Source organism: Hippocampus bargibanti, linkage group LG20 (genome assembly GCF_051943395.1).
Source record: "Hippocampus bargibanti isolate YZ-2025 linkage group LG20, ASM5194339v1, whole genome shotgun sequence".
NCBI lineage: Eukaryota > Metazoa > Chordata > Actinopteri > Syngnathiformes > Syngnathidae > Hippocampus > Hippocampus bargibanti.
This window is the reverse complement of record NC_142753.1, coordinates 6669692-6691999: the sequence shown is the minus strand read 5'-3', so window position 1 is coordinate 6691999 and position 22308 is coordinate 6669692. Positions and strand designations below refer to the sequence as shown.

Here is a 22308-nt window from a genome sequence, read left to right as displayed (position 1 = left end):
ATAAATATAAAACAAATAAATGTGATGAACATGGCACAAAATACGACAGTCACCCCTCGCTACATATTGTTCAGTCAAATGTATTGTACTGTATTGTGCTGTATAGTCCTCGGGCGCCACGTTGCTCCCCTCAGCTGGTCAGTATGCGAAACGCTTTTGGTGGCAACTCCAAACGTCCTCATACTGACGCGACATTCACAAATCGTCAATGTGTGTGCATTTAATATAAACGCGTGAAATTTCAGCCATGTTTGTGCATATAAAATCAAGACGCGTGAAAATTCAGTCATTTTTAGACCGGAGGAGGAGCTTCGGACGATGACGTCGACAACTCGCGTGCACCTGCCACACCTGGCCTGCTCACTTCCTACTTCCGCTCGTGACGAACACAAAAAAAAGTTGACACTTCCAGCCATATTGGATTTTCGGCGTGTGTGAACGCAGGTGAGTGGATTCTTCGACGTCTCGCGGACCTGTGTGTGTTTGTGTAAGTAGGATAAACAAGTTCAAACTGCATTCCCCCGCTCGAGGTTTATTAGCGATTCCACATGGTCGATACGGCTAAAAAACCTGTCTGTTTTGGTAACCCCCCCGCAACCCCAAACACTGAAATGCTCCATGTTTCGGTCAAAAAAAACATGGCTGTTTAAAAAAAAGTGGACGTTTCCTGTTCGTGTTTTTCCCCAGTGTGTCTGGTCAAAGTTCACCTTTCTCACAAAGCAACATTACAAGTGACTTCCTGCTAACCATTAAGTAAAGCGTTCCATGAAGTAGAATCTACAGTGATACCTTGGCTTACGAAGTTAATTAGTTCCCAGACAGAGTGTGTAAGGCGAAAAGTGTGTATCCAAAAATTAACTTCCTACAGCAAACCATTAAAATGAGAATTATCAGTTACCCCGTAAAACATTAATTTTCTAAGCCTTAAAACTACACAAAATATACTTTATTTTATGTATAATAAGTGTGCTATGGCATTATAATTAAAGAAATTGTACTGTATAATAAAGTTGTTTTATTTACCTTTGTGATGGTCGTTGATGGCTTGATGGAATGGAGTTTCATCAGCATTAAACACTTGATGAGGAACGTAGCCTTCTTCTTTTACCATCTTGAGGAATGATCCCTTGTAGGTGCTTTCTCTGTGCTAATTTTATCTAGTTCCTCATCAATTGTGTTCTGTTTATCTGGGTTGATAGCTTTTTGCATCAAGTGTACAGATGGCTTGTGCGGGTTGTTTGTGGAGCCTGATTGATGGGATATTTTAACCTTGCAGTCTCCACTCTGCCTTTGAAGTATCAAAGTTGAAACTCTCACTGTCGTCTGCCTGTTTCTTTAGTGTTTAAACCACCTCCCCTCATTGCAGCGTTCTTGACCAATCTCGTGGCTTTAACCGAAGACGGGGCGGGAATAGAGGACAAAAAAAGTCGACTGCCATTTTGTTGTTAGAACGGGCTCATTCGCGAACGACACATCACACATTGAAGCAGCTGTGTGTATCCCGAAAAAAGTTCGTATGCCAAGGTAAAATGTTCATAAATTTGACATTTGTTAACCGAAAAGTTCGTAAGCCAAGGGATTCGTGAACAGAGGTACCACTGTATTATAACATTTTGCATTTGTTCTAAGAGGACGAAAACATGTCTTGCCAAGTGACTGGTGAAGACGAGCTGGCCGTGCTCTTACCGGTCGCCAAGATTGCACAAAGTCAGCCGATGGCAAGTAACAAGACTGCAGAAGAGGAAAGAAAGGAGCAAAAAACAGAAGAAGTCGTAAAGACGGAGGAAGAGGTTCCAGGAGCCGAAGACGTCACCCTCCCCTGGCCCGGAGACAGGGACAAGAGGAGCGAAGACACGGACGGCGACCCCTCGGGGGTTTGCAAGAACGACGATGGGCTGAGCAAAGCCGATTGGCGCGAGAGCATGCCCGAGGCCGACGGGTGGAAGGAGCACCTGGCGGCGGCGCAGAAGGACAGCAAAGAAGATGGCTCGCTGGCAGATGACGAAGAAGAAAACGAGGAAGAAGAGGCGTCAACTTGGGTCTCGGAAAAAGGGGCCATGGGTTTTACGCCTCAAGTCAAAGTCATTCGACGACAATCCAGCGAGGTTGCGCCCCAAGAGAGCAGACTGGACATGGACATGGACCATCGCCACCTGCATGACATGGAGAACGCGAGAAGGTCGCAAACGCTTGGTGAGGACTGCAATGAATTGCAGCAGAACGACTGTGAGTACAATACGCACCAATCTTGGAATCTGATAAAATCCCCACACATATGAAAAAATGCTCAATACTTTGGTGTATTTTGTTTTTTTGTAGCGGCTCTGCTGTGTTGTTCAGATTTGTGCGGCGAACTGTGCAGCGAAAAACTGAAGTTGGCCTTGTGGACGGCGTCGGGGGCGCTGGTGTTCCCTTTCCTGGTGTGGGGTGGATACGCGCTCGTACCCTTTGACTCCCCGCTGATGGGCAGCGCCCCCCACAGGGTGGTCTACACACTACGCTGCGCCGTTTTTGCCTCTGTGCCTGTGCTCCTGGGTAATTTTGGCCTCTGGGTCATGACGCATGATCCGTGTTTGAAATCTGCAAACGCATAATCTGAGCATTATCTGCGTTTAATTAACAACGCTTGAAATGGTAACACGTGTGCTGACGTCCGCATAGTTTAGACCACTGGTTTCCAAAACAAGGCCCAGGGGCCAAATCTGGCCCGCCACATCATTTTATCTGGTCCGCCAAAGCAAATCAAAGTTGTTAAATTCCATGATGCTTGCTAGAGTGCGAACCAAAATTCCAAATGGTCCCATGTAAACCACAATAACAGTCATTATTTTTGACTTCAAATTTAAAAACTAGTTATTCACTAATTTTTCGACATCCCTGGTTTAAACTGAGGGTGTCAACAAATTAGTGAATTACTAGTTTTCAAATCTGAAATGAAGTTATTGAGGTTTACATTACAGCAATTAGAACTTTTGGTTGGGACTTTAGCAAGCATCATGCGTTTGGGGGCCGAATAAAATAATGCGGCGGGCCAGCTTTGGCCCCCGTGCCTTGACTTGAGCACCTGCGATTTAGACAGTGACCAATTCCAAAAACAGCCACGCATCGTATGTGTATCATGAAAAGTTGTATTTACTGTAATTTGTTTTGTGTTTGTAGGTGTGGTGGTGCAGGGAGTGGCCAGGGTTTGCTATGGCGAGATGAAACCGAGTTTTCAGAACAAAATGCCCAACAGGAAGGTGTCACTGCACAGACATTACGTTAGCCAATCAGTGGGCCTCTTCCTCTTCTACTTTCTGCAGCTGAGCGTCTTGGCGTCCTACGTCAGCCACGACCTCATCAAAATTGTGCCGCTGCTCACGGTCATCTTTGTCTTTGGAAGGTACCACCTAAAAAAAACTCCATATTCGCCGGGTCCTGGAATTGGGAGTAAATAATGACAAAAACCCTGGCACTGGAGTGGAGACATTTTTTTGCACATCGTCTGCCAGTCAATGAGTTGAAAATGAGTGTCATGAGTGTGCCACCATTTTGTTTTGGTGTTTGACATACTTACATAACAGCGTCATTTTTGTGTGTGTGTTTTTTCATTTTTGTCCTCAGGTTGATCTACTGGCTGTGCTTGTCGTTGGGCAGCAGCATCCGAGGTTTGGGCTTTGGTTTATCCTTTTTCCCCATGTTGGTCATGCTGGCCGCCAACCTGTACTTCGTGTCCTCCTCCGCGGGACCCGAGGCCGTTTTCGACGTGAAGCCGCCCACCACGGCCCCCCCGCCTCAGCAGCGCTGGTGGGGCTGACCGGCAACGGTAAATGGCCACGGTAAAGTGGCCATTGGGACACTCGCGAGGCAATCTTGAACTTTCCATTCAAGCCACAATGGCGACGTCTCTTGCCTGCCAAAGGCCTTTCATTCGAAATGATTCACCACAAAAATTTGACATATAATTTGTAAAAATGGATGTAGCTCTGAAGCAATTGTAAATAAATTTTTTTGTATATGAGGTTCAACTATTTCAGATGGATGAATTTTCCGCCCAAAACAACGCCTTACTATACATGGTCGTTTTTTTCAGCTAAAAATGCCTTACTATACATGGTTTTTTTTTTGGGCTAAAAATTCTTTCCGACACACGGTCATTTTTTTTTAGCTAAAAATGCCTTACGATACATGGTGGTTTTTTTTTGGGCTAAAAATGCCTGACCATACATGGTCATTTTTTTAGCTAAAAATGCCTTACTATATACATGGTCATTTTTTCGAGCTAAAATGCCTTACTATACATGGTCACTTTTTGGGGGATAAAAATGCCTTACTATACATGGTCGTTTTTTTTCGGGCTAAAAATGCCTTACTATTCATGGTCATTTTTTTCAGCTAAAAATGCCTTACTATTCATGGTCATTTTTTTCAGCTAAAAATGCCTTACTATTCATGGTCATTTTTTTTCAGCTAAAAATGCCTTACTATTCATGGTCATTTTTTTCGAGTTAAAAATGCCTTACTATACATGGTCGTTTTTTTCGGGCTAAAAATGCCTTACTATCCATGGTCATTTTTTTCAGCTAAAAATGCCTTATTATACATGGTCATTTTTTTCGAGCTAAAAATGCCTTACTATACATGGTCATTTTTTTCGAGCTAAAAATGCCTTACTATACATGGTAATTTTTTTTCAGCTAAAATGCCTTACTATACATGGTCATTTTTTTCAGCTAAAAATGCCTTACTATACATGGTCATTTTTTCGAGCTAAAAATGCCTTCCTATACATGGTCTTTTTTTGGTCAAAAATGCCTGACTATATATTTGGGCTAAAAATGCATGGTTGTTTTTTTTGGGGGGGGGGAGGAGGACTTACTCACCTCAGGTACGTTGTCCATCTCTCGCTACCTACTTGGTGGCTGACTGATTAGTGCATTGCTGTTGCTAAAAATGTCCTGGGTACTATTCATGCTCAGTCTTTTCTGAGTGTGCTAAAAAAGTGTAAGGTCATCAAGTTCTGATCCTCTTCGATACATGTTTATTATTACGGGCCAAAAATGCCTTACTATACATGGTCATTTTTTTTCAGCTAAAAATGCCTTACTATACATGGTCGTTTTTTTTCAGCTAAAAATGCCTTACTATACATGGTCGTTTTTTTCGGGCTAAAAATGCCTTATTATACATGGTCATTTTTTTCAGCTAAAAATGCCTTACTATACATGGTCGTTTTTTTCGAGCTAAAAATGCCTTACTATACATGGTCGTTTTTTTCGGGCTAAAAATGCCTTACTATACATGGTCATTTTTTTTCAGCTAAAAATGCCTTACTATACATGGTCGTTTTTTTCGGGCTAAAAATGCCTTATTATACATGGTCATTTTTTTTCAGCTAAAAATGCCTTACTATACATGGTCATTTTTTTTTAGCTAAAAATGCCTTACTATACATGGTCATTTTTTTCGGGCTAAAAATGCCTTACTATACATGGTCATTTTTTTCGAGCTAAAAATGCCTTACTATACATGGTCATTTTTTTCGAGCTAAAAATGCCTTACTATACATGGTCGTTTTTTTCGGGCTAAAAATGCCTTACTATACATGGTAATTTTTTTTTCAGCTAAAAATGCCTTACTATACATGGTCATTTTTTTCAGCTAAAAATGCCTTACTATTCATGGTCAATTTTTTCGAGCTAAAAATGCCTTACTATACATGGTCATTTTTTTCGAGCTAAAAATGCCTTACTATACATGGTCATTTTTTTCAGCTAAAAATGCCTTACTATACATGGTCATTTTTTTCAGCTAAAAATGCCTTACTATTCATGGTCATTTTTTTCGAGCTAAAAATGCCTTACTATACATGGTCGTTTTTTTCGGGCTAAAAATGCCTTACTATACATGGTCATTTTTCCGAGCTAAAAATGCCTCACTATACATGGTCAATTTTTGGGGGATATATTGCCTTACTATACATGGTCATTTTTTTCGGCTAAAAATGCCTTAATATACATGGTCATTTTTTTCAGCTAAAAATGCCTTACTATTCATGGTCATTTTTTTGAGCTAAAAATGCCTTACTATACATGGTCATTTTTTTTTAGCTAAAAATGCCTTACTATCCATGGTCATTTTTTTCGGCTAAAAATGCCTTACTATACATGGTCATTTTTTTCGAGCTAAAAATGCCTTACTATACATGGTCATTTTTTTCGAGCTAAAAATGCCTTACTATACATGGTCGTTTTTTTCGGGCTAAAAATGCCTTACTATACATGGTCATTTTTTTCAGCTAAAAATGCCTTACTATTCATGGTCATTTTTTTCAGCTAAAAATGCCTTACTATTCATGGTCAATTTTTTCGAGCTAAAAATGCCTTACTATACATGGTCATTTTTTTCGAGCTAAAAATGCCTTACTATACATGGTCATTTTTTTCAGCTAAAAATGCCTTACTATACATGGTCATTTTTTTCAGCTAAAAATGCCTTACTATTCATGGTCATTTTTTTCGAGCTAAAAATGCCTTACTATACATGGTCATTTTTTTCGGCTAAAAATGCCTTAATATACATGGTCATTTTTTTCAGCTAAAAATGCCTTACTATTCATGGTCATTTTTTTGAGCTAAAAATGCCTTACTATACATGGTCATTTTTTTTTAGCTAAAAATGCCTTACTATACATGGTCATTTTTTTCGGCTAAAAATGCCTTACTATACATGGTCATTTTTTTTGAGCTAAAAATGCCTTACTATACATGGTCATTTTTTTCAGCTAAAAATGCCTTACTATACATGGTCATTTTTTTCGGCTAAAAATGCCTTACTATACATGGTGTTTTTTTTCCCAGGCTAAAAATGCTTTCCGACACATGGTCATTTTTTTCAGCTCAAAATGCCTTCCTAGACATGGTAGTTTTTTTTAATTTTTTTTACAAAAAACGCCTTACTAAACATGGTCTTTTTTTGGCTAAAAATGCATGCTTGTTTTTTTTTTTGGGGGGGGGGGGGGAGGACTTACTCACCTCAGGTACGTTGTCCATCTCTCGCTACCTACTTGGTGGCTGACTGATTAGTGCATTGCTGTTGCTGTGAATGTCCTGGGTTCAAAACCAGCTGAGTCTTTTCTGTGTGTGCTCAAAAAAGTGTAAGGTCATCAAGTTCTGATCGTCTTCGATACATGTTTATTATTTCGGGCCAAAAATGCCTTACTATACATGGTCGTTTTTTTCGGGCTAAAAATGCCTTACTATATATGGTCATTTTTTTTCAGCTAAAAATGCCTTACTATACATGGTCGTTTTTTTCGGGCTAAAATGCCTTACTATACATGGTCGTTTTTTTCGAGCTAAAAATGCCTTACTATACATGGTCGTTTTTTTCGGGCTAAAAATGCCTTACTATACATGGTCGTTTTTTTCGAGCTAAAAATGCCTTACTATACATGGTCGTTTTTTTTTGAGCTAAAAATGCCCTACTATACATGGTCGTTTTTTTTCGGGCTAAAAATGCCTTATTATACATGGTCATTTTTTTTTAGCTAAAAATGCCTTACTATACATGGTTGTTTTTTTCGGGCTAAAAATGCCTTACTCTACATGGTCGTTTTTTTCGAGCTAAAAATGCCTTATTATACATGGTCATTTTTTTTTCAGCTAAAAATGCCTTACTATACATGGTTGTTTTTTTCGGGCTAAAAATGCCTTACTCTACATGGTCGTTTTTTTCGAGCTAAAAATGCCTTAATATACATGGTCGTTTTTTTCGGGCTAAAATGCCTTACTATACATGGTAATTTTTTTTCAGCTAAAAATGCCTTACTATACATGGTGGTTTTTTTCGGGCTAAAAATGCCTTATTATACATGGTGGTTTTTTTCGGGCTAAAAATGCCTTACTATACATGGTCATTTTTTTCAGCTAAAAATGCCTTACTATACATGGTCATTTTTTTCAGCTAAAAATGCCTTACTATACATGGTTGTTTTTTTCGGGCTAAAAATGCCTTACTCTACATGGTCGTTTTTTTCGGGCTAAAAATGCCTTACTATACATGGTAATTTTTTTCCAGCTAAAAATGCCTTACTATACATGGTCGTTTTTTTCGAGCTAAAAATGCCTTACTATACATGGTCGTTTTTTTCGGGCTAAAAATGCCTTATTATACATGGTCATTTTTTTTTCAGCTAAAAATGCCTTACTATACATGGTTGTTTTTTTCGGGCTAAAAATGCCTTACTCTACATGGTCGTTTTTTTCGAGCTAAAAATGCCTTAATATACATGGTCGTTTTTTTCGGGCTAAAATGCCTTACTATACATGGTCGTTTTTTTCGAGCTAAAAATGCCTTACTATACATGGTCGTTTTTTTCGGGCTAAAAATGCCTTACTATACATGGTCGTTTTTTTCGAGCTAAAAATGCCTTACTATACATGGTCGTTTTTTTTGAGCTAAAAATGCCCTACTATACATGGTCGTTTTTTTCGGGCTAAAAATGCCTTATTATACATGGTCATTTTTTTTTAGCTAAAAATGCCTTACTATACATGGTTGTTTTTTTCGGGCTAAAAATGCCTTACTCTACATGGTCGTTTTTTTTCGAGCTAAAAATGCCTTACTATACATGGTCGTTTTTTTCGGGCTAAAAATGCCTTACTATACATGGTAATTTTTTTTCAGCTAAAAATGCCTTACTATACATGGTGGTTTTTTTCGGGCTAAAAATGCCTTATTATACATGGTGGTTTTTTTCGGGCTAAAAATGCCTTACTATACATGGTCATTTTTTTCAGCTAAAAATGCCTTACTATACATGGTCATTTTTTTCAGCTAAAAATGCCTTACTATACATGGTTGTTTTTTTCGGGCTAAAAATGCCTTACTCTACATGGTCGTTTTTTTCGGGCTAAAAATGCCTTACTATACATGGTAATTTTTTTCCAGCTAAAAATGCCTTACTATACATGGTCGTTTTTTTCGAGCTAAAAATGCCTTACTATACATGGTCGTTTTTTTCGGGCTAAAAATGCCTTATTATACATGGTCATTTTTTTTTCAGCTAAAAATGCCTTACTATACATGGTTGTTTTTTTCGGGCTAAAAATGCCTTACTCTACATGGTCGTTTTTTTCGAGCTAAAAATGCCTTACTATACATGGTCATTTTTTTTTAGCTAAAAATGCCTTACTATACATGGTCATTTTTTTCGGCTAAAAATGCCTTACTATACATGGTCATTTTTTTTGAGCTAAAAATGCCTTACTATACATGGTCATTTTTTTTTCAGCTAAAAATGCCTTACTATACATGGTCGTTTTTTTCGAGCTAAAAATGCCTTACTATACATGGTCGTTTTTTTCGAGCTAAAAATGCCCTACTATACATGGTCGTTTTTTTCGAGCTAAAAATGCCTTACTATACATGGTCGTTTTTTTCGGGCTAAAAATGCCTTATTATACATGGTCATTTTTTTTTAGCTAAAAATGCCTTACTATATATACATGGTCGTTTTTTCCGAGCTAAAAATGCCTTACTATACATGGTTGTTTTTTTCGGGCTAAAAATGCCTTACTATACATGGTAATTTTTTTTCAGCTAAAAATGCCTTACTATACATGGTCATTTTTTTCAGCTAAAAATGCCTTACTATACATGGTTGTTTTTTTCGGGCTAAAAATGCCTTACTATACATGGTCGTTTTTTTCGGGCTAAAAATGCCTTATTATACATGGTCATTTTTTTTCAGCTAAAAATGCCTTACTATACATGGTCGGTTTTTTCGGGCTAAAAATGCCTTAATCTACATGGTCGTTTTTTTCGAGCTAAAAATGCCTTACTATACATGGTCGTTTTTTTCGGGCTAAAAATGCCTTAATCTACATGGTCGTTTTTTTCGGGCTAAAAATGCCTTACTATACATGGTAATTTTTTTCAGCTAAAAATGCCTTACTATACATGGTCATTTTTTTCAGCTAAAAATGCCTTACTATACATGGTCATTTTTTCGAGCTAAAAATGCCTTACTATACATGGTCATTTTTTTCGGACTAAAAATGCCTTACTATACATGGTCATTTTTTTCAGCTAAAATTGACTTACTATACATGGTCATTTTTTTCAGCTAAAAATGCCTTACTATTCATGGTCATTTTTTCGAGCTAAAAATGCCTTACTATACATGGTCATTTTTTTCGAGCTAAAAATGCCTTACTATACATGGTGGTTTTTTTTCGGGCTAAAAATGCCTTACTATACATGGTCATTTTTTTTTCTCAGCTAAAATTGCCTTACTATACATGGTCATTTTTTTCAGCTAAAAATGCCTTACTATACATGGTCATTTTTTCGAGCTAAAAATGCCTTACTATACATGGTCATTTTTTCCAGCTAAAAATGCCTTACTATACATGGTCATTTTTTTCAGCTAAAAATGCCTTACTATTCTTGGTCATTTTTTTCGAGCTAAAAATGCCTTACTATACATGGTCATTTTTTTCGAGCTAAAAATGCCTTACTATACATGGTAGTTTTTTTCGAGCTAAAAATGCCTTACTATACATGGTGGGGTTTTTTCAGCTAAAAATGCCTCACTATATATACATGGTGGGTTTTTTTTCGGGCTAAAAATGCCTTACTATACATGGTGATTTTTTCGAGCTAAAAATGCCTTACTATACATGGTCATTTTTTTCAGCTAAAAATGCCTCACTATACATGGTCAATTTTTGGGGGATAAAAATGCCTCACTATACATGGTCATTTTTTTTCAGCTAAAAATGCCTTCCTATACATGGTCATTTTTTCGGGCTAAAAATGCCTTACTATATACATGGTCATTTTTTTCAGCTAAAAATGCCTTACTATACATGGTGGTTTTTTTTCCGGGCTAAAAATGCCTTACTAAACATGGTCATTTTTTTTTAGCTAAAAGTGCCTTACTATACATGGTGGGTTTTTTTTCGGGCTAAAAATACCTTACTATACATGGTAATTTTTTTAGCTAAAAATGCCTTACTATACATGGTGTTTTTTTTCCGGGCTAAAATTGCTTTCCGACACGGTCATTTTTTTCAGCTAAAAATGCCTTACTATATACATGGTCATTTTTTCGGACTAAAAATCCCTCACTATACATGGTCAATTTTTTGGGGATAAAAATGCCTTACTCTAAATGGTCATTTTTTTCCAGGTAAGAATGCCTTACTCCACATGGTCATTTTTTTCAGCTAAAAATGCCTTACTATATACATGGTCATTTTTTCGGACTAAAAATCCCTCACTATACATGGTTAATTTTTTGGGGATAAAAATGCCTTACTCTACATGGTCATTTTTTTCCAGGTAAGAATGCCTTACTCCACATGGTCATTTTTTTCAGCTAAAAATGCCTTACTATGTACATGGTCGGTTTTTTTTTTTACTAAAAACGGCTGACTAAACATGGTCTTTTTTTGGTAAAAAATGCCTTCCTACATGGTGTTTTTTTCGGGCTAAAAATGCCTTACTATACATGGTCATTTTTTTCCATCTAAAAATGCCTTACTATTCATGGTCGTTTTTTTTTTTCAACTAAAAACACCTTACTAAACATGTATTTTTTTCTCAAAAATGCCTTACTATACACGGTTATGACAAATACTTAGTAAAAATGTATGCAGCTCAAAATCAACTGGAAATAACTTTTTTTATGAGGTTAAAATATTTTAGATGTATGATTTATCTGCCGATCGCTTTGTTAGGAAGCAGCCTGTTTTGTCATCCGGGCCAATCGACGCGTGCGGGAACCCGAACGTGTTCGATAAAGTTGTTGAAAAGGGCCAGCGCACGCTTGAACTTCACTCCGTTTGTCATTTAATATATAAAATACAGTAAAACATACGCAAAAAGGAGGTTTCAAGGAACTTGGATACTTTGGTACAACAAACACTTTCTGTAAAAGCGGTATAGAATTTCAATAACATCAGTGCATACTTTTGTATATGAAAATATACACAAACTGTATAATCGTTCAAGAAAAACAAAACAAACGGCGAAACATCTTCACATCAAAACTCATCGCAGATTAGCTCAACACAATATATTAGCTATAAATTTCTTTTTATTTGCTACATCGTTCTGACTGCTTGTGACATAAATGGTTACTTGTGTCCCATGCGTCTAAAACGTGTCAAATTCGACCGATTTTTCTTTATAAATATATTCTATATCTGGATGAAAACTGCAGCATTTAACTGTTACGTTCCTTTTATTGCATTTGTCTAATACCGCATTGTCTGATCGTGCAATTTACTTTGAAGAAAAAAAAAAGGAAACCAGTTTGGGATGTCTGTGATCCGATGACAAAGTTTTACTATTCCAAATTTCGCCAAAAAAATGGGCTTGGTCGGCGTTTGGCGCCGCAGTGAAGCGACACAAAGAAATCTTGAAAAATGAACAACGTACACGACACGTGAACAGGGGTCCAAAAGTTATCAGCAGATTGTCGTTGTGATGGAGCCAATTGGGATGGTGGCCCTTTCGAATAAAAAACAGTTAGAGGAGGGCCACATTTTCTGCACTTTAAATGTAAAGACATTTTGTTTAGTTTTCATCTCATAATGATTCAATATATTTTTTTTAATCTGGGGGGAAAAGGGATGTTTTTGTCGTACTTTCGCTTATCAATAGAACTAATAGATGATCATATTTTGAGGTTTTCTAACTGTAAAAAAAATGAGGTTTTTTTTTTAAGTGCTAAAATTCAGAGACATGCGTTTTACTGGGCTCATGTTTTTGTCATCAAAAATGTTTTGGTTGACTAAATGTTACTTTTTTTTCCAATTGAAACAAATTAATTTTTTGGTAGTCAAATTTAATTTAGAACTCCGAATCTTGAGTTTTTTTTCCCCCAATCGCAACATCAAAGATAAAAAAAAAAATCAATCCAAATATTTTGGGAAGGAACAACGCTTTTTGTGACAAGCATGTATCTTAATTGTTTTACGATAAAATTGGAAATTGCTCATAATGCAACGTAAACGATGCATCTCAAAATTTGGTGATGTTGAAATGCATGAAAAAAAATTCAAGCAAACCAAAAACAACTTTTTTTAACCAGAAGAAAATGGCGTCATCTCAATCACTGATATATTTTTGGTTACTTATGATTTTTTTTGCCGGGGCGGGTGATAAAATGCACATTTAAACTGGGCCTGTTCATCGTGATGACTTTGTGATTGTCCAATCAAACTTCTGCAGCTAACACAGAAGTGATTTACACTCGCTAACTAATCGGCTTGGGGCTTTAAGTTAGCATCTCTGCCGTGATTTTAGCGTGTTATCGCTATAAAAAAAACTAGAATAATTTAAAAACGGATTATGTTGTAATGCAGTAACAGTCGTACAGAACTTGGTATTTTAAAGCTCTGCTGAAAACTTTTTTACTTGTTTTTAAATCAAGTTCAATGAACACAACTAAGCGCTGCTAGTTTACGCATGGACTTAACAGTCAAGTGACCGCAGACAAGTAGGTGGTATTACAGGGGGGGGGGGGTTATATTAGGAGCTTGGGTGCGTATAAAGTTGGAGTAGACATCATCTCTTCTATTCGAACTAGATCATTTGTGCAACCACGTTCATGCACTGAAATCATGGCGACGACGAAACAAAAGTCTGATTCCAAATGACATCAAACAATCTGTCGACTTTACGGCTTGCCGTCGAAAAAACAAAGGAGCTAAATGTGCGTCGAGGTATGAAGGTAAGGTAAGCTAAGGTGAAGGGCAGTGACGGTGGTCGCGTGAGCGTGTGATGCTTTTCCAATGTACGTGCGTGTCGGGTGTGTAGCAAACATGACAACAACACGACCAAGCAGCACTAAGTGGGGTATGCTACCCAAACATATCAACGTCACGCTTGTTTGTAATAATCATAATCATAATAACAATATTATAATAGCGGACAGATCCACTGAGTTGACTTTTTTCCTTGTTGTTTTAAGGGCTAGCTAGCAAAGTCAATGCAAATAGACTCGTCTGTACATACGCGCGCTTGAAGCCAAAAAGCTAACGGGAGCGCTCGCGACAAAGAAAATGTCAGTTCACTTTAGAGGGGGAGAGGGAGGGGACCACTGGAAAAGTAGACAGAGGGCTAACCCGTGCTTGAAAAGAGGGCATCAAAGTTTTGCGGACGTGGTTTGGAGGTTTTCTACAAAGTGACGGGAGCCTCAGAATCAGTACCATCTGAGAAAAGAACACCAAAGTCAAGTGTCCGTTACGAGCGCGCCGTGTTTCGTTCGTTTGGCATTCCGACGAGTGCGTTGGCACGAGGCGCTTCCAGAAAAAAACAAGGGGGCGGGGGGCAAGTGCAGCATGGGAGGGATTTGCTGAAGAATGGACAGGTTCAAACGGTGTCCACAGAAAGCAGCAAGTGAGGTCCGCTGGATATGGACTTGATGAATGGAGGTGAGAAAATAAGTGTCAAAGCTGAATGGACTCGAGTGGACTTGGTGAAGGTGCGTTGAATCCAAAAGGCTTCAAGTCCACATGTGGAGTTCACCCCCCCCCCCCCCCCAAAAAAAAAAAAAAAGCTGTACATTGTCGGGTTGGTGGTTTGATTGCAAGCGATTGATGTCTATTTAAAGAAATAGTACCCGAATATGCGGCAGCCATCTGAAAATGAACTAACGGTAGTCTTATCATTATTTGCACGTCTGTCAAGGGCTTCCCTTCATCTGTTTATGAAATTAAACAAAATGGCCAATCAGATGACGAAAAACAAACTGATCACCCCAACAAGTCCACACGCTCGTGGCTTTGTGACTTTCGTGGCCCCACCCGCCGTAGATCAATAATTGAGCCGTTTGAAGCCTTTTGGATGAAAAGGTTGAAGAACGCAGCGCACAAGTCCACCCGCCTCCATTCATCTTTTGCCCGCCGGGCTCAAAACGTACGCAAGAAGTGTTGGTGTCGAGGCGGCGGCATTGAGGCGTATTCAACGTCCTCACCTGTGGCGCGTACGACGTGACGTGTTTAAGTGTCGTACGAACCTCCGCAGGTGCCGTCGCCCGCCGCTTATGTCACCCAGGCGTCCAATCTCATCCTCTTGATGTTGCCTCCCTCTTGCTCCGGCGAGGGGCTGAAGTCACTGCGGCCCGGCCCGACGGCGGCGCTGACCACGTTGTTGTTATTGTTGTTGGCGCCGCCGCCTGTGTCCTCGCGGTCGCTGCCTTCAAAGGAGCTGGCGTTGCTACTCACACTGTCGGCGGGCGAGCGTCCCGTCGGCGGCTCCAGGCACAGAAGTGAGCCCGGGTACTGGGGCGGCGCCGTCAGGGAGGTGCCGGAGGACGGAGGAGGCGGCGGCGGAGCCGGCGGAGGGCAAGGGGTGCTGCGGTCCTGGCCCGGCGACACCGGCTCCGACTTGATGCTGACGCCGCTGCTGGTGTTGACCGTCAACATGGCGCCTTGAGGGATGTGCGCCACCGGCCTGACCGCAACGACAGCGTCGCGTTAATCAAGCCGGCAGCAAAGGTGACGGACGACATCGACGTTTTACAACGCCAAACAACAACAAGCCATTTTCAACAAGCCTGTGATGCATTCAGGGACCCCGTGGCTAACACACAAACAGGAAAGTTCCGGTGGTGCAAGCGCAAGACTTTGGACTCTGCCGGAACGTCACAAACAAACCAACCAATGAAGCTAATGCTAGCATGCTAAGCTAAGAGACAATTGTGACATTAACATACATGCGTGTTTTGGTGCTCCAGTGGAACCGCTTTCTCATCAAACATGGTGACAAACTGATCAGTGGGAAAGGGGAGGTTGGGGGGGGATACATTTTTTTGGCATGTGAACAAAAAAATATACATGCGGCAGGCCACATTGCTAATTTCCCCATTGTGGGACGATTAAAGGCTTTCTGATTCTGATTATGTGGTTATGTTTGTTCTCGGGGCTGTTATGAATTTGGGGAAGCAATTTCAATGTTCAATCCCCTCCAAATATTACATACAGAGCGCATAAAAAATGAATGCATAACTAGTTTTCAAATCTGGAGTCCAAAATAATGATTGTTATTGCGCACACACACACGCAGATTCAGGAGGAAGGCAGGTGGCGAGAGGAAAAAGGGGATTTCAGCCAAAAAGCGTACATGGAGACAAAACGGAAGCAGGGGCGCGGGGGGCGGGAAAAGGAAGTGGGATACAGTACCGGCCCAACCACTCATCTCTACCCAAGAGCAGGTTGGACGGAGAGCCCAGACTGTGGGGGAAGAAGACAAAAGGTTGGAGCTTCCCACAATCCCAAAAACAAGGAACCGGATATGAGCGAGCATTGATCAAAAACCACAAGAAAGAATGTCATCTGAAACAACATAAAAGTCTTCTTGTGCGCTTCCTTGATAGCGTCACACGCATAGACTCGACACCGGGACACACAAAAGGACCACAAGAGTTCCTTCCTGCTTCACAAAATGAGCAGCGCCAAAGACTTTACAGACTAACAACCTGACAGGGACAAACAGAAAAACTGATCCTGTAACTGTAAAGCACTTAAAAATATTATAAACAACACCCACAATGACAACGTGCGCGTCAATCGAACATGACAGGACCTTGACTGGCCATCAATCAAACAATTCTTCCATCACAATCGGGCTCTTGCGGTGTCAATTCAGTACAATTGAAAAGCTGTACTGACTATCTCTCCTGAGTATTGTTTCGATTAACACTGTGCTCCCTACAAGACACAAGACGGGCAACACTGGACGCACACGTGCACACGTAGAGGTTGGCGGTGGCCGTTCACCTTAGATTGGCGGCCAGACTGGACGCTTGGCCAGACAGCTCGCTGCTCTGTTTGTCCACGCCCCACATGCTGCATGGCGACAAGAGCACAGAGTACACTTCGAGGACCTGCGCCGTTCACGCTAACTAACCACGGGCCAAATCTGCCGTTTCTCTCGCCGAGAGACTGAAATGGCATCAAGCTGGAGAAGGATGGTGAAATGCTTGTCCAAGAGCCGAAAGGACTTACACCAAGTTGCTGAGCGACGCCAGATTGATTTGCTGCTGCTGCGTTTGCTGCTGTTGCTGCGAGACGATGGGCTGCTGCTGCTGCTGCTGCCATGTCGCCACGGTGGTGGGCAGCAAGCCGCCAGGAGATGTTAGGGCGTGAAGCGTGGTAATGTCTGCGCTCGTCAGCTGGTACTCTAAGAAAAATCATCCAGAAAATGGAGAGAAGAGTTGACTTTTAGTTGTGTTAAGTTCATACTGTCTCCTTGTTATCTAATTTGTAACGGATTCTTTTATTCTGCCCAATGTATGCCTATTAGCTATTTGGCTGGCTTGCTATTAGCCATCTATTAGCTGGCTGGTTAGCTTTCTATGAGTGGATTGAGTGAACACTGGTGCATGTGACTGCCGCTGCTTACTGTTAGGGTAATTCGCCATACAAACATCTCTAAACATCGCTCTGTAATCTTTGTTTACATTTTGAACTTCCTCGTATGTCATATCCTGCCTTCCTTTACACGATGTCACATTTTATTACGTCACATCCTGTCGCGTCATTACTATGCGCCGCATAAATACTCCTACAGCCCGTTCGTCCCTCTCTCTCTCCATGCGCTCCCTCCTCCGCGACACCGCAATGTCTCCAGCTCTCCCAAATTAAATCAACTTTCTATTCAAGTCCTGGCTCCCTGATGATTTAACCATCGATCTCCATCAACACCCGTCGAAGCAATGAACGATACGAACGAAGGGCGAACGATAAAAAATAACCTAACACTTACCCACAGAAAAACTTATCCTGTGACTGTCAAGTGACCTTGAGAGTTTTGAAATGCGCTTATAAATTACATGTATTATTATTATTACATGCGGGGGTACATGTGGTTATTGATTTTATGACAGAGGCTGCGGGCCGGATGAAAATTGATTACGGGCCGCACTTTGGACACGCCTGGCATAACGCATCACCCGTAACGGACATTTGGAGCTTCACCTGTGTTGTACGCCGTGGACATGGCGGAGAAGGGCAGCCCCTGCGCCAGGAGGCTGGGCGTGGCCACTGACACCACAGGCGTGGTGAGGGTCTGGGCCACCTGGACGCCGACTGCCAGCCGTTGGGCGTTCTGTCAACAGAGGGAAGCAAGTCGTCACGCGTGGCCAATTTCCCATTGGCAAAGTCTCTGGCATGCTTGCGGTGACGCCGTACACAGCGCAAGGGGTTTTTCCTTGTTGTGCGTGTGAAGCAAACCGTGTGTGGGATATTACATGAAAGGCAATCTCAACACAGCTATGATGTCATGGCTTTTACTCAATAGTGGTCTATTGGTGGACAAGTCTGAGTCTATTCCACTATGCTAATGATCTTTTCGGGTGACTAAATTAAGTCATTAATCTAGTGGCTGAACCTAACAATACACATTTATGGACTACCTGTTTGTAGGCAATTAGCATTCTGGAAAACTCTTTGAAAAACTCTCGAATTAAGTGTGAAACATCATTTTTGGAGACACAAATTAGACCCGCTCAATATTCCGCCATCTTGAATTTGCTGTGTCTGAAGATGACTTCCAGAAGACTAAAAATGCCTTTAATGTAATGGTGGGATTTTTTTTAAGCGTGTGTAAACTTTCATCATGGGTACAGAAGGTGAAGATGGGTGTCAATTTGTCGGTGGACAAGGATCATGCCATGCGGCGCTTCCCTGTTTGGTGAAAAACAGGACAGTGAACCCTCACCGATTTGCAAAGGACCACGTTTACGTATTTGGTGGAACAAAGCGCTTATTAATTAAACGAATTATTATTACAACTATATGGACACTATACAGCATCTAAACACCCATCTTCTTAGCACAGGGAGTGTTGTCGAAGGCCGGTTGGACCCCAAACAGCAGCAACATGACGGGGGGGAATCCAGCTAGTTGGAAGCCCAAATCCACGAAGAAAGCGGGGTGGGAAACTTCTCAAGAGGATGCAGAGAAAGGTCAAGGTCACTACTGGCAATGATGGAAGTTAATAGCTGAGCATTTAAGAAATGTAATGTACAGTGAGTTAAAAATATAATTATTGTTTGTCCACAATGAGAATAGCTAGCTCGCTAGCGAAATAGCAAGACAGTAAGAAAGCTAGATGGATAGATATAATGGCAACAAAAATTGCAGTCATTGCTGATCTAATTATATTTAGGTTAAGCGGTGTATTTATTAAAATGTTTTGGTGTATCTAGTATTTGGAACTACAACTATTAATTGAAATTAGTTACGATTTTGTGGCTGTGTCATTTCCTTTCTATCTTTGGCCCACCATCGCGGAAAATAGTGAGGGTTTACCGTTCTGGTTTCCTTTTAGTTAAATTGTCCTGGATCATGACAATCATGATGCAGGGACGAGACAACATGGTCATGAGGCCTAAACCACATGCAGTCATACTGAGGATCATCCCAAACTATTCCAGTGAGTCAAAAAAATAAAAATACAACAACAAAACCCCACACACTTATAACAACAAAAAACCAAACCAATGAGTCGCTTTGTTTCTATTGCGACCATGCTAAGATGCGTACATTCACCTCATTTACCAACTCCAGATCATCCTCTGTCTGCGAAGGGTGGTAACAGAGAGGGATACATATTTGTAAATCGCCACAAAAGTAGAAAACAATCGCGGGCGTGGCCGCATGGAAACACACGCTATATATACACAAGTCAGGCGGAAATACAGCGTTTGTCACTCTTTCCATGTGTGCACACGCGCTCATGAAACCACAAAATATGCACGCCCGCTGTCAACCAGCCTTACCGCTGTTATAGCAAGAAGACAAAAATTGGGCCACAAGATGGCGACAACAACAAACAAAGGACAAGTATGAAAGCTCACCATCTGCATGAGGCTCTTCCCACCCTGCGAGGTGATGACGCGGAGGTCCGGTTTGCGGCTGCTAACCATCTGGGGGCTGGCGGGCGGGGGCGGCGGCGACTTGGCCGGAGCCACTTTGCCCAGGTTGTTGCCGTTGGACACGGCGAGGAGGCCGGGCGAGGCCCTGGCGCTGGTGTAGCCGTTAGCTGCGCGAAGAGATCATTCGGGTCGAGCTATTACAACGAATAAGGGAAAATAAGAATCAAAGTACTTACGAACTGGACTTGGGCATCCGCCATTTGAATTATTCAGGTCACCCCCCAGAAGAGCGCCTGTTGAATTTAAAGACGAGTCAAGTGATAAAGCAGATGCACAAAAATGGCGATTTAGACAAATACAGGAGGGCTGCCATTTTCATGTGTACTTGAAAGATGGCATTCCGATGACACACACAAAAAAAATGACATAATAGTCATTAAACAGCTTGATAGTTGCGTCACATTTTTGGGACGGCTCTCAAGGAAGTAACCGAAAGTAAAGTGCGTCGAGTCTAACTTTTTCAAGTGCTCCGTTCTGCTGACACGTCTCACTCGCCAGGATGTCTCACCTGCGCTGGCCGGTCGCTGCGGCAACCCGGGAGACACGGTGTTCCTCGGAGGGGCCGGTTGCTGTGGCGACAGGAGGTGGGTGTCGTTGAGCGACGACGCCGTCACGTAGGAGGTAGTTACCAGCGCGTCGCCAGGGTTGCTGAACTGCAGCGGGCTGGAATTGGATGCCTGCACAGTGACGGGCATGGAGAAGGTCTGCGGTGGCGCCGTCGACTGCTGCAACGTAACGAGAGACACGCGGGTGTGAGGTACGCTGCTGTCTAACCGGAAGTCCGCGCCGATTTCAAACTCACCCCGTAGCGTTTGTAAAGAACATCCAGGTCCTCTGTGGTCTTCCGAAACTTGTCATCATTCAGAGGACTCTGATCGATGGAGTCTTCGCCGTCGGGCTCCGGACTGTCACAGCCGTTGAAGCCTTTCTTTCGCAACGTCTACATGTGCACAGATAAAGTAATTTCACACATTTATGACAGTGTGTCCAAAAAGCGGCACGGGGCCATAGGCGGCCTGTTGTCAATTTTCATCCGGCCCGCAGCCTCCGTTATAAATTCAATAACGTGTGGCCCACATGTAGAATAAATACATTGGGCAGTAGCGCTATTACCGGCGTGTGCTAAGTGCTGCCATTTTGAGGCTCAATTAGGAGCAGCAAATCGCTGAAATGTATTGAAATTAATTGCCGTGATATGTTAAGGTTGACATTACCTCGATAATGTCGGCATTAGTGCGGCTCTCGTGCGGTTCGTTGTACTCGGTGTACTTGAGCAGAACCTTGTCCATGTCGGTGCTGGCATACTGAAAGAGCTTGTTGGCGTGGTTGAAGATGATCAGAGCGATCTCACAGTCGCACAGGACGCTCAGCTCGTACGCTTTCTTCATCAGGCCAAACTTGCGCTTAGTGAACGTCACCTGAGAACAGCGCAGGCTATGAGTAGGTTTACTTTAATGACAAATGATCTCGTGCATATACACAAATAGAAAAATAGCGTTTTGGCACACAATGTCCAATATGCATGTGTATAAAAAGACCATGATGGTAACCAAGTCTACTTCAATAATAACCATGAGGAAAAGTCCAAAGTTTGCTTGTCAAACATTATTTCTTCACTACAAATGCGCAGTCCTCAGCGAGGGTCAGGCCGCGTGTTTCGTTTCAACCTTGCAACGACAGCTGCTTGCCGCACAAGTGCTCGGCGTCAAACACGCCGAGCATTCAAGCTGCCAGCAACTGGCCTGAAACTGGAACCCTCTAAAACAAGCTGCATCAGAAGCAGCAGCCGCCTTGAATCTTAACTCACTTGAGCTTTAGAGGTTCACTGGAGACTCAGCGTTTAGTTCCCGTGGGCAACTGTTAGCGAGGGAGGGCAACAAAACATGGAGGTCACCAAAAAAATATTCTCTTACCTGCTTGTTTCTTTCATCTGTGATCCGCTGGATTTGAATCTTTTTCCTACCCATGATGCTTAGATGCAGTCAAATCAAATACAGAAGTTAATAAAGAAGTTCACACTCAATCTGTCTCTGGCTTTGCGAGCTTATTGTTTTTTTTGTTTTTTGTTGTTGTTGCCACAAGGAAAAAAAGTTAAAAATTAGGTGGAGGAAGGCAGCGGTGGACAAAAGCAGCGGCAGTGCTGGCGCATTGCTGTGGCCGGAAGGAGAAGTGACGGGAAAGCACCTAAAGAGTAATGGCTGCCGAAGGATGAGGGTCACCTGTGGGGAAACAAGAAAGAATATTCCTGTAAAATGTTCCATTTCACGCCTCATAACATTAACACGTTAATTTTCTCTTGGCGATTTTGGATGTGAAATTACACTAGACTTTTTCTTTGGCTTTTGGGTGCAAAAAAAACTAGCATGCTATTT

At 41.4% G+C, this 22308-nt stretch overlaps 2 protein-coding genes across 13 annotated transcripts; one reads left to right on the top strand and one right to left on the bottom strand.

Moving 5' to 3' along the window:
* Positions 1-56: 56 nt before the first annotated feature.
* LOC148882854 (uncharacterized) lies at positions 57-4000 on the top strand. 2 transcript variants are annotated; one of them, XM_089023660.1, is made up of 6 exons: positions 57-444; positions 1340-1524; positions 1630-2226; positions 2320-2535; positions 3160-3382; positions 3604-4000. In XM_089023660.1, exons 3-6 carry the CDS (start codon positions 1641-1643, stop codon positions 3794-3796), a joined length of 1218 nt encoding a protein of 405 aa, XP_088879786.1. In that variant the 5' UTR covers positions 57-444; positions 1340-1524; positions 1630-1640; the 3' UTR covers positions 3797-4000. The 2 variants fall into 2 exon arrangements, with proteins under 2 accessions (XP_088879786.1, XP_088879787.1); XM_089023661.1 differs by lacking the exon at positions 1340-1524.
* A 7821-nt stretch (positions 4001-11821) lies between these two features.
* Positions 11822-22026, bottom strand: LOC148882853 (myocyte-specific enhancer factor 2D homolog). Of its 11 annotated transcripts, none has more exons than XM_088987021.1 (12): positions 21850-22026; positions 21151-21354; positions 20739-20876; positions 20445-20661; positions 20113-20169; positions 19859-20043; positions 19545-19580; positions 17976-18105; positions 17004-17178; positions 16776-16844; positions 16179-16229; positions 11822-15450 (listed from the first exon to the last, which is right to left on the bottom strand). In XM_088987021.1, exons 1-12 carry the CDS (start codon positions 21901-21903, stop codon positions 15039-15041), a joined length of 1728 nt encoding a protein of 575 aa, XP_088843147.1. In that variant the 5' UTR covers positions 21904-22026; the 3' UTR covers positions 11822-15038. The 11 variants fall into 11 exon arrangements, with proteins under 11 accessions (XP_088843147.1, XP_088843149.1, XP_088843148.1 ...); XM_088987023.1 differs by having other exon boundaries at positions 19551-19580; XM_088987022.1 differs by having other exon boundaries at positions 20445-20658.
* Positions 22027-22308: the final 282 nt, after the last annotated feature.

Bases quoted from the DNA above. Each gene is read 5' to 3' on its own strand.
- LOC148882853 (XM_088987021.1), bottom strand. From the start codon at position 21,903: ATGGGTAGGAAAAAGATTCAAATCCAGCGGATCACAGATGAAAGAAAC. The intron at 20,170-20,444 runs GTGAGACATCCT...TAAATTCAACAG, and splicing joins GCAGCGACCGGCCAGCGCAG to GCGCTCTTCTGGGGGGTGAC. The intron at 20,044-20,112 runs GTAAGTACTTTG...CTCTTCGCGCAG, and splicing joins CGGATGCCCAAGTCCAGTTC to CTAACGGCTACACCAGCGCC.
- LOC148882854 (XM_089023661.1), top strand. From the start codon at position 1,641: ATGTCTTGCCAAGTGACTGGTGAAGACGAGCTGGCCGTGCTCTTACCG. The intron at 2,227-2,319 runs GTGAGTACAATA...GTTTTTTTGTAG, and splicing joins TGAATTGCAGCAGAACGACT to CGGCTCTGCTGTGTTGTTCA. The intron at 2,536-3,159 runs GTAATTTTGGCC...TTGTGTTTGTAG, and splicing joins CTCTGTGCCTGTGCTCCTGG to GTGTGGTGGTGCAGGGAGTG.